Genomic DNA, 17,608 nt, shown 5'->3' with positions numbered 1-17,608 from the left:
AGCTCTTTCGGACCCCACACTTCTCTTGACCTCACATTCCAGTGGCTTGGGAACACAGCACAGCCAAGAGGGAGGACCAGGTCTGGGGAGGCTGGGCAGCGCATTTTTCTATCAGTAGGCTGCCAAGGCCCACAGGGTTTCCTTCCAGCCCGCCAGGCTCAACACACACTCAGAGCTCGCTCCCAGGCAGCCCGCGCAGGACATCCCCAGGCCCGTCCTTGCCTCATTTGACTGCTACTGAATCCTGCCGGCCACACTGGGCCACTGGCTGGTACCCACCGAGCGTGCAGCATCCCTGATGTGCAGAAGGCCGGGGCGCCCTAGGGTCTGTGTCTTAGCCTTGGTCTCAGGATGGGATGGGTCTCTTCAAGGGTCTGGACGCTCCCAGGTCCGAGCACCCTGAATAACACCACATCTTCTCCGTCCTCCGTGAAATGAATGAATGAAAACTGGCCGTCAGGGTTTCCGATCGCGGTCAAAGCCTCAGATCCGTTCCCCTTTCCTCCCTCCTCCTCCCGAGCTCCTCTTCCCCGCAGTTCGGCGGGGCTGCCCACACAGGGGAGGCTCTGCCTCTCTCGGACTCGGGAGCATCAGCCCACAGCCTGCTCCTTAGGCTTAGGGATAGGCAGCCTGCTTCCAGCCTTACCTCCTAGCGGAGTGGAGGCCTATGAAGTCGCTCAGGCCCTCGGAAGGACTGACCTCAGGGCCTATGCGGCGTTGGCAAGTGGGGGTATTTCATGGCCCAGAAAGACGTTTAAGGGAGGAAATAACAAGCAATCCCGCTGGCCGCGGTCCCTCCCGCCCGGAGGTGCCTGGACTGGCAGGGGTGGGGCCGGCGCTTCCTCTTGCATTTCCTCCCATTGTTCCCGCCCCGCTTCCGGGAATTCTCCCTGACTGGGGCCTGGGCGGGCGGGGTGCCGGCGAGGGAGGAGAGCCGGCTGCGCTCTGCGCCCTGACCCGCCGCGCTCTAGCCGCAGCCTCCAGGGTCCGGAACCGGTGGCCCAACGGCAAACTAGCTGTCTGGACCACCTGGTCTGCCATCCCTCCGCTCCCCTAACGGCCCTGCCTCCCGCCGCCCCAGGCTGAAGCGTCAGAATCGCCAGGAATTGCCGCTGGGATTCTGGCGGCCAAGTCTGTCAACCAACAAATAATGCAAGAGGCTGCACATAAGAAAATAGTTTATTTGGGATTTTAAGAATCGCAATTTGGGAGACGCAAATTCGGGTACCTGTGAAAGTATTGGGAGAAAGAGGGGCTTATAAAGACAAAAAGCCAGGAGGTTGTTAAAAGTTGCCTGGCGAGAATTGTGATAGGATCTGAAAGTATTTGTGCTTAAAGAAGCACAGGTTGTTTTAGGGTAGGAGTCTATAAGTAGATAGACTCTCCTGAGTTATTTTAGGGAAAGGGTCCGATAAATATCTGGAATTTCAGGCAGGTGATCTGGATGACTTCATCAGGTCAAAAGGTCAGATTCCATCCAGGCTGAGACATATATAAGTCACACTTCATTAATGACCTCCCAGCTCCATTTTATAGAGCTCTCTTACCAATACCGACTCTATTTTGATTTTCCTTTCACAAGTTCTAGGGCAGGATCCACCATCAACCTGCTCAAGCAAGTCCCTCTGTTCTGCTGCCCCAGTTTCACAGTGTCGCTTTGTTACCCAGAAACTGGGTTTGCCTCTTGGTGAGTGTTGAGCCAAAAGACACAACCAAGTCAAAGACAGGGAGGAGGAAGGATTTATTACTTGCAGCAAGTAAGGAGAATTTTGGGGACCCTTCCCAAAGCAGTGTCCCCCCGGAACAGCAAAATTGGGGAAGTTTTAAGCTATGGGTATATGCATATTTGAGAAGGGGCTTGGGCAGTAGGCAGAGTCCAAGCTCTAGTTGACTGAAGGCATGAAGGTCAGAAAAGGTCAATGTCACCATCTCTTAGATTCCAGCTGATCTGGTGGTTGAGTGCCTGAGGGGGGATTTAAATTCTGAACAAACAGCTCAAGAAAGTGCTTTAGGCTAGTCTTTGCAATTTAAATAGAACTGGGAGTCTTCACAACTGGTTTGTTATCTTTGCTATTGTTACTTTTGCCTTGATAAGTTTGTCCTTTATGTTCTCTTAAGATCATTATTACTGAGATCTATTCAAGGACAAACACTGTGGCCAGAATTCGATCACAAAATGGTTTAGGCCAAAAATGGCTTCTCTTATGTCAAGGAGGCCATGCCTGGTTCTCTTTCTCTGGGGACCCCTTACCCCATCTGATTACAGCATGGATTCAGGGGTTCTCTGCACCTACTGTCTGTTTTTTTTTGACATTGCCCAGGTCCTAAGGACACTTCAGTCAACACACTGGTGACGGGGGCTTTCCCCTCGCTGGATCTAGGATGGAGACTCTTCAGGAGGCCCAGTTTAGTGAGCTATGGTACAAGCCTGCTCTGTTCTGCAAAGGACTATAACACAAACCGGTCCAAATTCTAGATAATTCGATTACTAGCATCATGAGGGGTGTTAGAACCCTAGAATGAATATTAGCAAACATCTCTCCCTTTAGCCCTATTAAAAAACAAAATTCAACTAAGTAAATTTGAAGATCTAATTGGTTTTTTATTCAATGAGTTATGAATCTGGAAGCGTCCCATCTAGCAACTAGAAAGGCACTCCAAGCGGTTGTGCAAAATGGAAGATTTTATAGGCAGAAGGAGGGTGGGGCAAGAAGGTATTAACAAAAGAATATGAAGGGTTATTTTTAAGTCAGGACATCAACTTTTTGGGGGGGGGAATGGACAGGCAAGGGTTTATCATGCAGATTGCCTTGCCTTCTTCTGGGTCGGGTGGGCGTGGGGTAGATAGAGATGGCCCACAAGACAGATTACCTTTCTGGTGCTTGACCAGAACATTCTAGACTGGGCTATTAAGATTACATTTCTGGGAAAGGTTGAAACTGCAACTAGACCCAGCCTTAAATCTAGGTTTGGTATTGGCCTCGGCCTGCAGTGGCTTGAAGCAGGATGTTGGTTCCCCAGCCAGAGACTGAAGTCAGGCCGCGTCAGAGAGAGCACTGAATCCTAGCCACTAGACCACCAGGGACAGTGGCCAGTGACAAGGCCCTGGCCCACTGGCTTTGTAGAAATGAATTTCCACAAAGAGGCAGACAGTAGGGAAATAAGCAAAGTGTTTATTAGGAGGAAAAAAGAGTACATGTGAATAGACTCACAGGGGCGGGCTCAGAGAGTCGCGCCCTCATGGTAGTTTGAATCACTTTTATGGGGCATTTCGTCCAGGTTTCCTCTGGCCAATCATCTTGCTTTGCCCGGCTCTGTGTCCATATTTGGTTTAACTCAGGGTCCTCCTCTGTGTGTGCGCGCATCTCTTAGCCAAGTTGGATTCTAGTGAAGAGGCCTATACGTAGGTTGACATCACCTACTATGGGGCATCACCTACTATGGGGTGGCACCCCTCCCTTTTTGACCCCTGAGGAGCCTTTCTGCACATGTGTAGTCGGGAAGGCCTTCTTGACCTAGAGAATGAGAAAAATGTGGTCTTTTTGTCTCTTATCTGGGCAGGGCTCAGCTCCTCTCTGCCCCTGCCTACTGTTACTGTTATCTTAAAGTGTCCACCAGAGGCCAAGTCCAGCTATTTACCCTGTTCCTCTTGTTATTTCTATCTGGAAGTGTAAACAGGAGGTTGGCTGTAAATGTCTAACCTGGAGCCCATCTATCTCATGCCTCACACCTTTTGGCAATTGTGAATAATGCTGTTATGAACTTGGGTGTACAAATATCTCCTTGAGTCCCTGATTTCAATTCTTTTGGGTATTTACCCAGAAGTGGAATTGCCCAATCATATGGTAATTCTATATTTATTTATTAAAAGCTTTGTAGTGTTTTTTTAAAAAAAATTTATTTATTTTTGGCTGTGTTGGGTCTTTGTTGCTGCGTGTGGGCTTTCTCTAGTTGTGGTGAGTGGGGGCTACTCTTCATCGTGGTGCACGGGCTCTAGGCGTGGGCTTTAATAGTTGCAGTATGTGGGCTCAGGAGTTGCGGCGTGTGGGCTCAGTAGCTGTGGCTCATGGGCTTAGTTGCTCCGCAGCATGTGGGATCTTCCCGGACCAGGGATCGAGCCCATGTCCCCTGCATTGGCAGGCAGATTCTTAACCACAGTGTCACCAGGGAAGTCCTGGTAATTCTATATTTAATTTTTTTGAGGAACCGCCGTGCTGTTTTCCATTCCAACCAATGGTGTGCAAGGGTTTCAATTTCTCAACATCCTTGTGAGCATTTGTCGTTTTCTGTTTTCTGATAGTAGTAATGGATGTGAAGTGGTACCTCATTGTGAGCAGCCAGTTTTAGTAATCAGCCCATTAGGTCAAGGTGGAAGTTTTATTTCATCAGTAATAAAAACTCACATTCAAATCAGTTGTTATAGAGACCAGAAAAAGGAAGGTCCCAGATAATAGGTGTGCTATTTATCCATCGGAAAAACAAAAAATTAACAAGCAAATGATGAGAGTACACCTGTGGCTGGTCATTGTTTGTGTCCTGACAGTAACGTGCAGGAAGCACTCCCAAGTCCGATGCAGGCACTGTGTGACAGTTCTGGTTGACACAGGCCACTTGCTGCCCTGATTTCCTGCCGCTGCTGCAGGATGCAGTTTGCTCACTTTTTAGCTTAGGGACACAACCTTTTTCCTTGGCACTCTTTGAAGGGTACCTGCACTGAACATCAGGTGGTGACCTCTTTCCTAAGAGCCCATCCATCTATGGGCCCCCTCCCCTCAGTCAGAGATGTGGCCTCAGGTGTGTGTGGGGTGATAGTCTCTTGGGAGTGGGGTATGCCTCCCCTGCCCCAATTTTCCTTTCTCCCTGTCCATGAAGATAGGAAGGTCTGTGTGTTTTTCATTTATCATCACCGCTGGCTGAACTCTGGGAAACCAGTGTAGGTGGTCTGTGTAGCTGTGGGTCAGGAGAGCTGCTGAGGCACAGGAGAATGCAGATGCAGTGGTGGCAAAACTGCCCCTGCTTTCAGGAGATGCTGCTCTGGTGCACTGTTCAGGTCTGATCAAAACACTCCAGACAGATGAGGTGGCAGGGCTGGGCCTCTGGCGGGGGGCGCGGGACAGAAGGGGTCAAAGTTGACCTTGGGGGAAAGTGTCTCTTGTCCTTCTCGTGCAGGGAGGGGGGCCTGGTCTTCCAGGGATGGTGATGGGGTAACTGGGGGCAGGGCTGCTGGGGGAGCCTTGAGGGTCCTAGGCATTCTAGGCAGATCAGTTGGTCTGTGGGGCATCTGTGAGGTGGTGGTGGTGAAGGGTATATGGGAGAGGAACTGGGCACATTTGGCTGCTTTTCTACAGTCTACTTTTCTCTCCTCTCAGGTTCCTGGGGGAGGCCAATGTCCCACTCCGAGAGGTCCTTGCCACCCCCAGTCTGTCTGCCAGCTTCAATGCCCCGCTGCTGGACACCAAGAAGCAGCCCACAGGGGTAAGTGTTCACTGGCCTCTGCATCTGGCCGTTTTCTGTCTGAGGCTTTGCCCTCCTGACCCCAGTGGTGTGTCAGAGCCCAGCCCCCAGCAACCAGTCCCGGCCCTCCCTGGCCGGAGCTTGGTGTGCCCGGGAGGGGCTCAGGAGTGGAAGGGATGGGAGGGGAAGAGGAAGGACCTGGCCCCATCTGCAGGGCTCAAGTCAGCCTTGCCTCATAGCAGCCTGCCCCTGGGTCACCTCCCGGGATTGGATTTTCACTGGAAACCTAATGTCTTTCTCGGCAGCCTTGGTTATGGCGCCTCCATCTCCCTGGTAGCCCTTCCTCACCATCCAAGCCCCTTCTCCAGATCTGGAATATCTGAGTCAGCTGGGTCACAGATCACAAGGGAAGGGGAACAGACACCCCCCTCCCCTGCCCACCAGGACCTGTCAGAGCCCTTTCCCTTCCTCCATAGTCCTTCCTGCTCCTCCGCCAGCCTTCCCAGTGCTCTCCCAGTCCTCCCAGACAATTCCCAGCACTCATCTCTGGCCTCCCGTTATTTTTAGTGAGCTAAATATACCCTGCGGGGTTCTTTCTTCATGGTCAGTAGAATTCCTGACCTTCCCTCTGGGTCAGCCCCACCTCCCAGGATGCACTGCAGGGCCTCACAGTCTGGAAGTACTTCCTCCCAGTGGGGCCCTGGGGAGTCTCTCAGACAGAGTGTGGCTACCTTGCCCGGTGGAGTGTGTGCATGTGTGTGTGCGGGCGTGTGTGTGGGGGAGGTTGGGGGCTCTTGGCTGGCTTGGTGAGTCAGGAAGTGGCCGGTCTGGGCAGAGCTCTGAATGGAACAACTGCTGGGAACTAGGAGCTGGGGAAAGAGAGTGAGTGACTGAAGTCACACAGTGAATTGGCGTCCAGACTGGGACACGAATCAGGGGGCACATCTCCTGAGCTCTCAGTCGTGGAAGGGACTTCAATGGACCCCTGGTTCACTGCCCTTCTGATGCTGGAATTTTCTCCTAAGGTGCCTTAGGCCAGTGATGGCTGGGTTACTTCCTTGGTGGGGAAATGCTACTTCCCAGAGAATTCATCCCTTTCTCAGACAGTGCTCACTGGTAGAACATTCTGGTTCAGTGCAGGGTTCACTGAGCCTGTCTCCATCACCTCCTGAATTGCTTTTGTCCTCCCTTGGAGCTCTTCAGTCTGCTGATGCTTCCTGTAGTCAGGAAGGGCTCCGGGACTGCTGAGCTACCCTTCTAGGGATCCTGAAGAGGGCCAGAGTTGGCTCCTCTGAGACGGAGAGCACGAATGGAGGAGCGGCCGGCATCGAGGCAGCTGGGGAAAGAGGTATTTTGAGTCAGAGGACCTGCTTGGTGCTTCTCCACGGCGTCTCAGGGACAGCGCTGCCTACTTTGCTGAGTGTCGGGCCCCCAGTGCCTCCAACCGGGGTTTCTCGCTTCCTGGCTGGGCCACTCACTCATCTCCTCACTCTCGCCCTCCCTGCATCTGCGGCGCTGGTGTTTCCTGCCGGTCTCCCTGTACCTGCTCCCCTCCAAGCTCAAAGGCCCACCCAGCTGCTGAGACACCTGACCATGGGGCCGAGCCCGGCTGTGACATCCTGGATGCTGCACCTCTCCTCTCTCGCTCTGTGTTCCCACGCTCTGTCTGCACTTCCCGTGCGCCAGCTGGGAGCTGGCTGCCTTCTCCTCCATGGGCTGGGACCCCTGGCTGTCTGCAGAGCTTGCCACTCTGTCACACACCCTGTCTCCAGAAAGGGGCTGTGAGAGCCACAAGGTGACGGTGGGGGGGGGGGGGGAGCTGAGCACAGACTCTGGGAGCTGGGGTAAGTTAGGTTCCTGGACCCACCTCCAATGTGTGTGTGGAGGCTTCTCCACACCAAACAACAATGCTCCAGACACCAGCTGGGTGGTCTGCGATTCAACTCAATCCTGACACTATCTACCTGTCCATAACATCAGATCCTACAGGTTAAATGCTCAGTCCTGCCCCCCACCCCGCTTCAGATACCGGTTGCAAGCCCAGGCTGTTACCTGTGCTTCTGACCAACTGGCTATAAATCAGAGGTTCCCAGAACCTCCTCCACAGGTTCAATAGATTTGCTAGAGTGGCTCACAGAACTCAGAGAAACATTTTACTTACTAGATTACCAGTTTATTTATTTTTTTATTTTTTAAAATTTATTTATTTTATTATTTTTGGCTGTGTTGGTTCTTTGTTGCTGCGCGTGGGCTTTCTCTAGTTGCGGGAGCTACTACTCTTCATTGCGGTGCGTGAGCTTCTCATTGTGGTGGCCTCTCCTGTTGCAGAGCACGGGCTCTAGGCGTGTGGGCTTCAGTAGTTGTGGCTCGCGGGCTGTAGAGCGCGGGCTCAGCAGTTGTGGTGCACGGGCTTAGTTGCTCCGTGGCATGTGGGATCTTCCCGGACCAGGGCTCGAACCCGTGTCCCCTGCATTGGCAGGCGGATTCTTAACCACTGCGCCACTGTACTAGTTTATTATAAAAGGGTATAACTCAGGAATAGCCAGACAGAAGAGACACACAGGCAAGGTATGGGGAAGAGGCACAGAGTTTCCATGCCCTCTCCAGGAGCATGACTCTCCAGTCTCCACATGTTCCCCAACACAGAAGCTCTCTGAAGCACAGCCTTTTGGGTTTTTATGGAGGCTTCGTGACTTAAGCATGATTGATTAAATCATTGACCATCAGTGACTGATTCAACCTCCAGCCCCTCTTCCATCCCTGGAGGTTGAGGGTGGGACTGAAGTTACAACCCTCTGTTCACACAGTTGGTCCTCCTGGCAAACAGCCCCATCCTTAAGTGGGATCCAAAAGTCACTCCATTAACATAACAAGAGACCACCTTTGTCACTCTCGGCACTTAAGAAATTCCAAGAGTTTTGGAAGCTGTGAGCCAGGAAATGTGGACAAAGACCAAATATATATGAAAAATATATTTTGGTCATCTCAGTGACCAAATATATATGTCTTATAAATCACAATATAGCATGGGACCTCCTTCCCTGCAGCCCAGGATGTAGCTCTGGCCCGTGGAGAGGGTCCAGGACCATCTTCTAGCCCCTGTGATAGTGCTGAGTCACACTGCAGCCCCAGGCAGGTCCCAAGGCCCTCTGAACTGGGGCTCCCCACCCGGGGCCTGGGGCTGGTTGCACGGCAGTTGGGAGCACAGAGAGCTGGGGATTTGCTCAGAAGGGACAGAGAGCCCTGTCAGCAGCTGTGGATTCTCACTGGCCATTTACTGAGACCGATTTCTGGGCTGAGTCCGATGGACAGAGCTTGCCCGGCATCCCCTGTTGGTTGTGGCTCGGATGACCTCAGAGGGCCAAAGGAGCCTGCTGATGGTGTGAGGGGAGTGAAGTCAGGGCTTGTGGGAGCCTTAGAAAACCCCAGAGGGACAGAGGAGGGGGAGGGGCCTGCTGCAGCCTGGCCTGTGGGCTCTGCCTGCCCGTCACTCGTATTCTCACCCAAGTCCCTTCAGATGTGGTGTGCTGGGCTGTGTGCCATGAGAAGATGCCCAGATTATCTAGATGCCTCTAGCCTGAAGGGGAAAACACTTCCCCTGTCCTGGGGGAGTCTCCAGGCCCACGAGGGTGCTGGACACACATGGAGCAAAGAAGCAACGTACTCACCAATGTAGTTTGAGAGCAGCTTGCTAATGAGTGTGTGGATGATACACCACGAAAACCATGTTGGAATCTTCTCAGCCTTAAATGCCAGAGTTAGGTCAGGAAGGGAAACCCGCTGGGTGACATAACACGTGAAACCCACTGGCGGGGTGGGCCGGGGAGGCAGGAGGGCCCTGTGTGTTGGGAGCAGGCGCCAAGGTGAGCAGACACATGCTCTGGTGAATCCCTGAGTTTCCTTCAGGTGGTCTGAAGATACTTCTGACCACCCCTGCCTCAGCTCAGGGCCACATCCTCCCCTCTGCTGGCTTCTGGGTGTCGTCTGAGGGCAAGGTAAATAAGACCCAGGCACGTGAAGCGCATTGGGGGCAGTGTGGGTAGGCTGGTCCAGGGTTTGGTCCTGCTAAGCTCAGTGTTGGGAGAGCGGTGGCCCAGGAAGGAGGCAGCAGGCAACGGGGCTGAGCATGGCAGGGTGGGCGAAGGACCTGGGAGCTTGGCCTTATAACCTGTAGGAGGATCTGATGGGGTTGTCCTCCGTCTCTGCCTGTCCCGGTGTCCTGGTTTCCTGGGCCCTCTTAGCCTGGGGGCCACACGGGACCTTGCAGAATTCTGTGATATTGTTGACAGAATGGCAACATGGGTGACTGAGGTTATCTGCTCCAGGGCAGCATGCTTTGATGGACACGTGACTGACTGGCAGTGGCCTTGTGATAGGATGTATGCGTGGTGGTGCTGGGGCTGAGGACCTGAGGGACAGGGCTGTCGGATGGAGCACCTTGATGTGGAGGGCCTTAAAGAGGGTCCTGCTGAGGGCTGTGGGCCAAAGTCATGGCCTAGGGGAACATGGAGCTCACATACATCCGACAGAAAGAAAATCTCAGCTCTGGTTATGTCTGGAGAAGGGGACAGGCTATGAGATATGATGTCCCAGTAAGGATGGGAGAGGTCCTGACCCTGAGTGGGGCCCACAGACATGCCCCCTTTCCTTTAGATCTCAGTAGAGCTAGAGGCCTCCAGTATTAACCAGCTCTGGTCCTGAAGCAGTGGACCCTGGAGCCTGCCCCCTGCTGGCGATATCTATTCTAGATCCTGGGTTCCAGATCCTCAGAAGCTGCCAGGGATATTCCTGTTGTTTCTTGATGGCCATGTAAAAGGTGGAGCTGGCTCTGTCTTGGAGGGCTGTTCACAGGCCTGGAGCCACTGGCATGTTGCTGAGCCTTCAGGAGGTTGTTGGTGGGGGCTCTCAGTGTGGAGGGACCTGATGCTCAGGAAACTCCTGGGGTGGGGTGGGGTGGGGTGGGGGCAGGGGTTACCTGGGTGGTCTTGGGATTCAGGGGCTGCTGTTCCTTCCTGAGCCCCCACACTAATGGCACCCAAGCCACGGCATGGAGCACTTACACTCCCAGGGCTCCACTTCCGCACAGAGCACAGAGATGACGTACCAGAAGCCCCCAGGTGGTGAGGGATGGGGGCTGGACAAGGTGAGCCCCAAGAAACAGCAAGTGGTGTTTTTCAAAGGAATGGTCCCAGGGTCAGAGGACCTCAGCCACCAAGTGTTACGGGGCTTTATTTGTCTCTGCTGAGTGAGATTCCCGTGGTTATAGCAGAAGCAGATTTATCAGATTTTTAAAACCTTCTATTTTAAAATAATTTAAGATTCAGCAAAAAGCTGCAAGAGTAGTTGGAAGAATATTTTGTCCTAAACCATTTGATTCTATCTCCTGGCTCCTCACCCTGAATTTAGTGTGTATTTTCTCTGATTAAGGACTTTCTCCTACATAATAACCACAATGAAACCTTCAAAATGAGGAAACTAACACAGCTGTAGTTTGCTGGTAGTTGACACAGCACCACCATCGAACCCAGAGACCCTCATTCAAGTTTCATCGGTTTTATCAACAGTGCCATTTATAACAAAAGGATCCAATTAAGGATCATATGTTGTGTTAGTTGTTTTGTCTCTTTAGTCTCCTTTCCTCTGGGAGAATTCTTCAGTCGGACTTTTATAACCTTGTGACCTTGACACTTTGCAGAGTACAGACCAGTTGTCCTGTAGAACGTCCCCCTTTTGGGTTAGCCTGATGGTTCCTTGTGATTAGATTTAGGTCATTAATCTTTAGCAGGAATAGAACACAGTGATGCTGTGCTGCCCCCGCTGTGTCCTAGGGTGGCACGACTTTGATTTGTTTCATTCCTGTGTGATTAACCTGGATCGTTTGATTAACTGGCGTTTGCCAGGTTTCTCCACCAATCACGAATCAATTCCCTTTTCTAATGAGTAAGAATCGGGGGGCGGGGGGGGAGGTATATTGTGACTGTAAATACTTTGTTCCATATCCAATTTTTACCCAGCAGGTTTGACACCCATTGTTATTTCTTGGTTGGATATTGTTTTCATGGTTGCTAAATGGTGATATCTTAAATCAAGTATTATTTTTTTCTGCATTAATCATCTGGCATTCCAATGTAAGGAAAAGTGTCCTCCTGTTGTATTTATTCATTTATTTCTATATGGATTCACGTATTCCTATTTTATTCAATGGTTTAGTCTGTTCTCGTCATTATTTTCATGTTCAAGTTGTACCAGATTTGGCCTGTGGGAACCCTTGAAAGCAGGCTTCTTTGTCCTTTTGACATTTAGAAAAAAATCATTTTCTGAGTACTTCCTTGTTTTCTGGCACAAAAGGTGTTCCAGGGTCATCTACCTTCCCTGGCCTAACCCTGGAATTAGTTACTGCTCCGAAGAGCCCAAATTGCCTTTTGATGGAGTGAAGGAAAATACAGCTTCCCAGGCCCACCTCAGACCTGGAGTCTCAGGGAGATGGGAGTGGCTGTGAGCGGGTCTGGGTATCTGGAGCCGCCTGAGAGGCTGTTGTCCGCGTTACTAGAGTTTAGGGTGCGGGGCGCGGTGGCTTCTAAAGTGGCGACACCTGGTGGTGGTTCAGGAACCTGCATGGCTGTTAGGACAATGCCTTGGATCTGGACTTAAAGGGTCTCATTGACTTCCCGAGCCTCCTCCGAGGTCTCCTGGGATGGGGAGCTAGCTCCAGCCTCCTTCCTCGGTGTTCTGAGCACCCGCCCATTCTCCCGCCCTCCGACCCTGCCCTCCCTTAGCCCGGCTGCCCAAGCCCAGGCTCCAACCTGAAGGGTTCAAACTGCAGAGCTGGGCTGGGTACATTCAGGACTTTGAGCTCCTTCCATCTCAGGACCAGGATTTGCTCCAGTAGTTTCCGGACATCTCTAATATTACTCAGCAGAGAAGATGTCTAGTGAATTATGCTGAGTCGCTCAGAAGATGAATCAAGGGTTTATCAAAATTTGGGGAAATGCTTACTAATATTAAGTAAAAGACGAGCATTTGCTGTACAGCAGAGCTGTACCTTATTCATTTAAAAAGAATGGAGAGAATTACATCAAAATGTGAATAGTGGTGGAATTATGGCAATTTGTTTTCTTTTACATTTTTCTTTAAGGTTTTTGTAATTTCCAAACTTTCTTACTTTGGAGTTTTTATTACTTTGATTGATTAAAAGGCTGCCCCAGGACATTTGCTGGAACTGTTGTATCAGGGAAGGCTCGGCCAGGCCTCCATGGCCTGGGAGCAGCAAGACTAGAGAGCACCATGGCTGTACCTTTTCTTCAGGTCCGGGTGCCCCTTTGAAGGGTGCCGGTCTCCTGGTAGGCTCGGGTGGGGTGGGAGCACAAGGCAGCCTTCCCCTGTCCATGTGAATGGTGTGATAGGTCACTCTTCTCTCACTGGTCAAAGCCGGAGCATCTGGGGGTGAGATGGGGGACAGGGGTGCTTCTGGGAAGGAAGAGGGCTCAGAAAGGTGAGCAGCACCCTGAGACCCTCTCAGTGCTAGCTGGGGCCTGAGCAGAGCAAGGCCGAGCTGTCGGTAGATAGACAAGGGAGGACCCTTGGCTGAGCAGAGTGGCCAAGGGGGCTTTTTCCAGAAGATGGGCCTATGCTGAGAGTTGAAAAATCCTGCAGGTGAGGTTCGATCGCTGATTCATTTATAGAAGCTTACGAGGCATTCTATTAACTAATTTAATCCTCATTTGACCCTATGCAGAAAGTGCTACTTCTATCGCTACGCCCATTTTACAGACGAGGAAACTGAGGCACAGAGAGTTTACAGATCTTGCCAAAGTCACACAGCTTCTGAGTGGTGGAGTTGACTGCAGATTCAATGCTCTTAACCACCTGACTATGCTGATGGGGCCACAGCCTCCTGCAAACCAGACTCCATTTTTGGTGGAGGGACGAAAGGAACAGGAAGGATGCTGGAGGGCGGTGGTCGGAGGCCAACACACTAACCTGCTGCCCTCTCTCCCCCATCTCTTTCAGGCCTCACTGGTCCTGCAGGTGTCCTACACGCCTCTCCCTGGAACCATGCCCACGTTCCCACCTTCGATGCCTCTGGAACCCTCCCCGACTCTGCCGGACATGGATATGGTGGCTGGTGAGAAACCCACCTTCCCCCTGGCAGGGCCCCAGGGGGAGAAGCCCAGCAGTGACACCTGAGTCTGAGAAGGGGGTGGCTTCCTCATATTGGGGGATGCCCAGGCCTGGAGAAGGAAGGCCGTGGGTGGGTGGGGAGTCTTGAGAGCTGACTTCTGTCTTGCAAAACAAAGGGGCAGGAGGCGGGCTTCCCTAGGTGCCGCTAGGATTAGTGTGAGGATCCCTTCCTAGCACCAGCTGTTCAGGAAGGGGACTGTGCCAGGGCTGGGCACCCTACCCTCTGCAGCTCCAGAGGGGTGGGAGTTTTAGAGGTAGGCCTGTGCTGAGATGGGGTCCATCCTAGGTGATGCCTGAGGCCCCACCCACTCCCCAGAGCTGGATACCTCCCTGCCCTGGCACTCCGTAGGCCTTTAGCAATGACATGTGACCAAAGAGCTGGATTTTCCCCGAAAGAGCCCTGGGCTGAAGTCAGGGGACCTGAGTTCCAGTCTTACCTTTGACACCAAGTAGCTGTGTGACTTTGGGCCAGTCACTCCCTCTCTGGTCCTACAGTTTATTATTTGTGAAGTGAGGAGACTGAATTATCTAAGTCTCAAGGTTGCCTCAGTTCTCTTTACTTACCTTTCCTGGCCTTGTGAAATGAGGACCCAGCCCACGGTGGCTGGCTTGCCCAGTGCTGGGCCTGGGCATGACAGTCCAGCCTGCTGGGGTGAACAGGAAGCCACATAGATGGGCCAGGTGGGGTCTTGCCCGTGGGAAAGATGCTAGCGTTTCTCTCATGGTGAAGGGAGCTAGAGGCAAACCCAGCATGACACCTGGCAGCCCGTCTCAGGTGTGCCCCGAGCCTGTCCTGCGGCCCGTGTAGCGCTCCTGGTGAGGCAGGCAGGGCAGGGCCCCTCTTGTTGGACTGGGCACTGTCTGAGCTCGGAGGTGGGGAGATCCTTCTGGACTGGGGTTGAGGGGGGAAGCAGGGGGTGCTCCTGGTGACCGAGGGTGGGGAGGCTGAGGGCCCCGAATGTTCTGGGGCCACTTTTGAGGTGAATCTGACAGAGTTGGGTTCCAGCCACTTGGGGAAGGCTCCTAGCGGTGACCAGTTCCCAGTCCTTCCCAGAAGGTGGTGAGAGGGACAGTTGGACAGATACGGCGCCTGTTTCGGAGCTTTGTGCCAGGCCGGGGCAGGCGGGGAGAGCAGGGTTGGGGTTTGGGGGGGCTAGCTTGGCTTCCCTCACCAGCTCCCTCCTCCCCTTCTGGGGCTGTGCCCTGCCCGTGTGCCAGGTGGGGGACAGAGCCGGGATGAGACTTGGTCCCTGCTCAGTGACAGCACCGTGGACACAAGATACTCTGGAAAGAAGTGGCTGGCCCCCACGGGTGAGACACGGGCGGGCTGTCCCGATCCTCCACCTGTAACTGGCTCGCTTGCTGCCATCGTCAGCTCCCCAGAGTGGGACAAGGTGGCCAGAAGGGCTCATCCCGCAGGACGAGGTGGGGAGGGCTGGGGCCATTCTGTCTCCTCCTGTCGACTCACTGGACAGACTACCCTCAAGTGTCAGCTGTTGGAAGCTCCTCTTCTTCTCCTTCATCCATCCTGGCTGAGTGGTGGGGAAAGAGAGCGGAAGGGGATTTGGGTGCTGAGCCATTGGGTCCTCCATCGGGGTCCCTGATGGAGGATCCTGCCAGGGGCCAGAGGAACCCAGCCTCATCAGCACCCTCTCCTCCAGACACAGGAGGAGAGGAGGACACTGAGGACCAGGGGCTCACGGGAGACGAGGCCGAGCCGTTCCTGGACCAGAGCGGGGCTCCGGGCCCAGGGGCACCCATCACCCCAAAGAAGCCACCTTCCCATCCTCCACCCTACCACCCCGGGGGAAGAAGGAAGAGGAGCATGCCTGCACCCAGAAAGCCGCTGTCAGACAAATCGCAGGACTTCCAGGTGACTGCAGTCTCCTCCTTCAACCCGCAGCAGCCGCTGATGCCGGAGCAAAACTTGTCTGTGCAGCTGTGGGAAAGGTCCTAAGGGCTCTCCTAGGTGGGAGTCTGGTACCCCTGGGTCCTGGGCAAATGCTAGATAGGGAGGCCATGCCTTGGGGCCTCTAGAAAAAGCCTCTGCCCAGCCCATGGTTTTGCTCTTAAAAAAAAAAAAGAAAGAAAAAAAGGAAGAAAAAAAGGTCACTGCAGGAAAAAAAAAAAAAAAAAAAAGGGCTTCCCTGGTGGCGCGGTCACTGCAGAGTCAGCATCACCACACTGTTATCTGTTTCCCCAACCAGAGTTGCCCTAGCCAGCTGGTGCTGTGCTGTTCAAAGTGTGGTCCGTGGACGAGCAGCATGGGTGTCACCTGGAAGCATGTTAGAAAGGAGGGATCTTGGGCCTATTCCAGACCCACTGAATCAGAATCTGCACTTGAACAAGATCCCCAAGTCTGAGAAACTCTGCCTAACTTTTTTTTCTCCCTCTATCCATTTCCCCTATTTATAGCCATGATTTTTCTGAAGGTCAGGTGCAATCTGAGTTTGTTCAAGTTTTTCACAGAATAAAACTATGAATGTTAACCCTTTGACATTTTTTTATCCAACAATCTATCGCATTTAATTTGCCTTTTTTTCTTTTTAAATTTTTCTTTTTCTTTTTTGATTGCACCATGTGGCATGTGGGATCTTAGTTCCCCGACCAGGGGTTGAACCCGGGCTCCTTGCAGTGGAGGTGCGGAGTCTTAACTACTGGACCCCCAGGGAAGTCCCTACTTTGCCTTTTAATTTTGGTCCTTTGCTTGTTCTTTTTCTTTTCTACAGAATTTTCCATTTTGATGTAATTGCATTTAATGATATTTAACTCTTCAGGACTACTATTAAAGTTAAAAACAGGAAACTTAAATACTTATTTATTAAATGAAACAAATTGTAAAAATATGCTTCAGTTCTAAATTGTGGTGATTTCAGCAAAAGTTCTAGTTATAACCACTATGTTTGCCTGAGAGACAAAATTCTAACTTATTTTTATTATTATTCACAAGACATGTTATTTTTTCTCTCCTTAGAAAATTAATACTTTTTTTGGTAGAAAATTTGGAAAATACTGTACAGTGAAGAGAATAAAAATCACTCACCCCCTTCCCATTGCCATTGATAATATATTCCATAGTATCTTATTTTTTAAAAAGAATTGATTAAAGAAATAACTGCTGATTAGAAATTAGAACCAGTAATAATTGTATTTTTTCATGAAAGTTTTAATACTTTAAAACGTATTATTTTAAAATATTTTGCCTAAATTTGGAAGCACAGATGTTCTTGAAACCTTCATTTACTGAAAATTCAATGAAGAAAGCTCTTATTTCTCAGAATACCAGACATTCTGTCTTGCACCTTACACTACATAAGAATAAAGTGGTATTACATCGCTATGTAACTTTGACCTCTGAGGGGATTGTCAGTGAGAAATATTCAAGCCACACAGAAACATCAGCTTCAAGGGGTCTGAGGTGGGGCTGTGCATGAACTGAATGGGGGTGGGATCCTCAGCCCAGCCCTGGGATTTACTGCTGGCAGCTTACTTGGGGCAGCCTGGCAGCTCTTATGTGGAACCATGGGATTTTATAGATGCAAGGGACTTTGGTGGGAAGATATTGTTCTTACAGTGTTCTTCCTAATTCCTTTTTATTAAAAAAATTTTATTTATTTAATTTTATTTATTTTTGGCTGAATTGGGTCTTCGTCACCACACGCGGGCTTTCTATAGTTGCGGCAAGCAGGGGCTACTCTTCGTTGAGGTGCACAGGCTTATTGCTGTGGCTTCTCTTGTTGCGGAGCATGGGCTCTAGGCGCACGGGCTTCAGTAATTGTGGCATGTGGGCTCAGCAGTTGTGGCGCACGGGCTTAGTTGCTCCGTGGCATGTGGGATCTTCCCGGACCAGGGCTCGAACCCATGTCCCCTGCATTGGCAGGCGGATTCTTAACCACTGCGCCACCACGGAAGCCCCCTAATTCCTTTTTAATACCTGTCCCAAGAGGCCAGCTGTGAGGGTGGTCCCTGAGAT

The 17,608-nt window shown here is 51.6% G+C and overlaps 1 protein-coding gene across 37 annotated transcripts in view; it reads left to right on the top strand.

Moving 5' to 3' along the window:
- DYSF (dysferlin) overlaps nucleotides 1–17,608 on the top strand; it is a 227,321-nt gene that overhangs the window by 41,830 nt on the left and 167,883 nt on the right. For 22 of the 37 annotated variants that reach the window (XM_059079724.2, XM_059079715.2, XM_067007418.1 and 19 more), the window contains exons 4-7: nucleotides 5,370–5,475; nucleotides 13,465–13,579; nucleotides 14,854–14,946; nucleotides 15,297–15,508. In XM_059079724.2, the coding sequence (XP_058935707.1) occupies nucleotides 5,370–5,475; nucleotides 13,465–13,579; nucleotides 14,854–14,946; nucleotides 15,297–15,508 (526 nt within the window). The remainder of the gene's footprint in view (nucleotides 1–5,369; nucleotides 5,476–13,464; nucleotides 13,580–14,853; nucleotides 14,947–15,296; nucleotides 15,509–17,608) is intronic. The other 15 variants (XM_067007423.1, XM_059079730.2, XM_059079726.2 and 12 more) reach the window with 1 other exon arrangement.

Source organism: Kogia breviceps, chromosome 11, assembly GCF_026419965.1.
Source record: "Kogia breviceps isolate mKogBre1 chromosome 11, mKogBre1 haplotype 1, whole genome shotgun sequence".
Taxonomy (NCBI): Eukaryota; Metazoa; Chordata; class Mammalia; order Artiodactyla; family Physeteridae; genus Kogia; species Kogia breviceps.
This window is presented reverse-complemented; position numbering and strand designations above follow the sequence as displayed.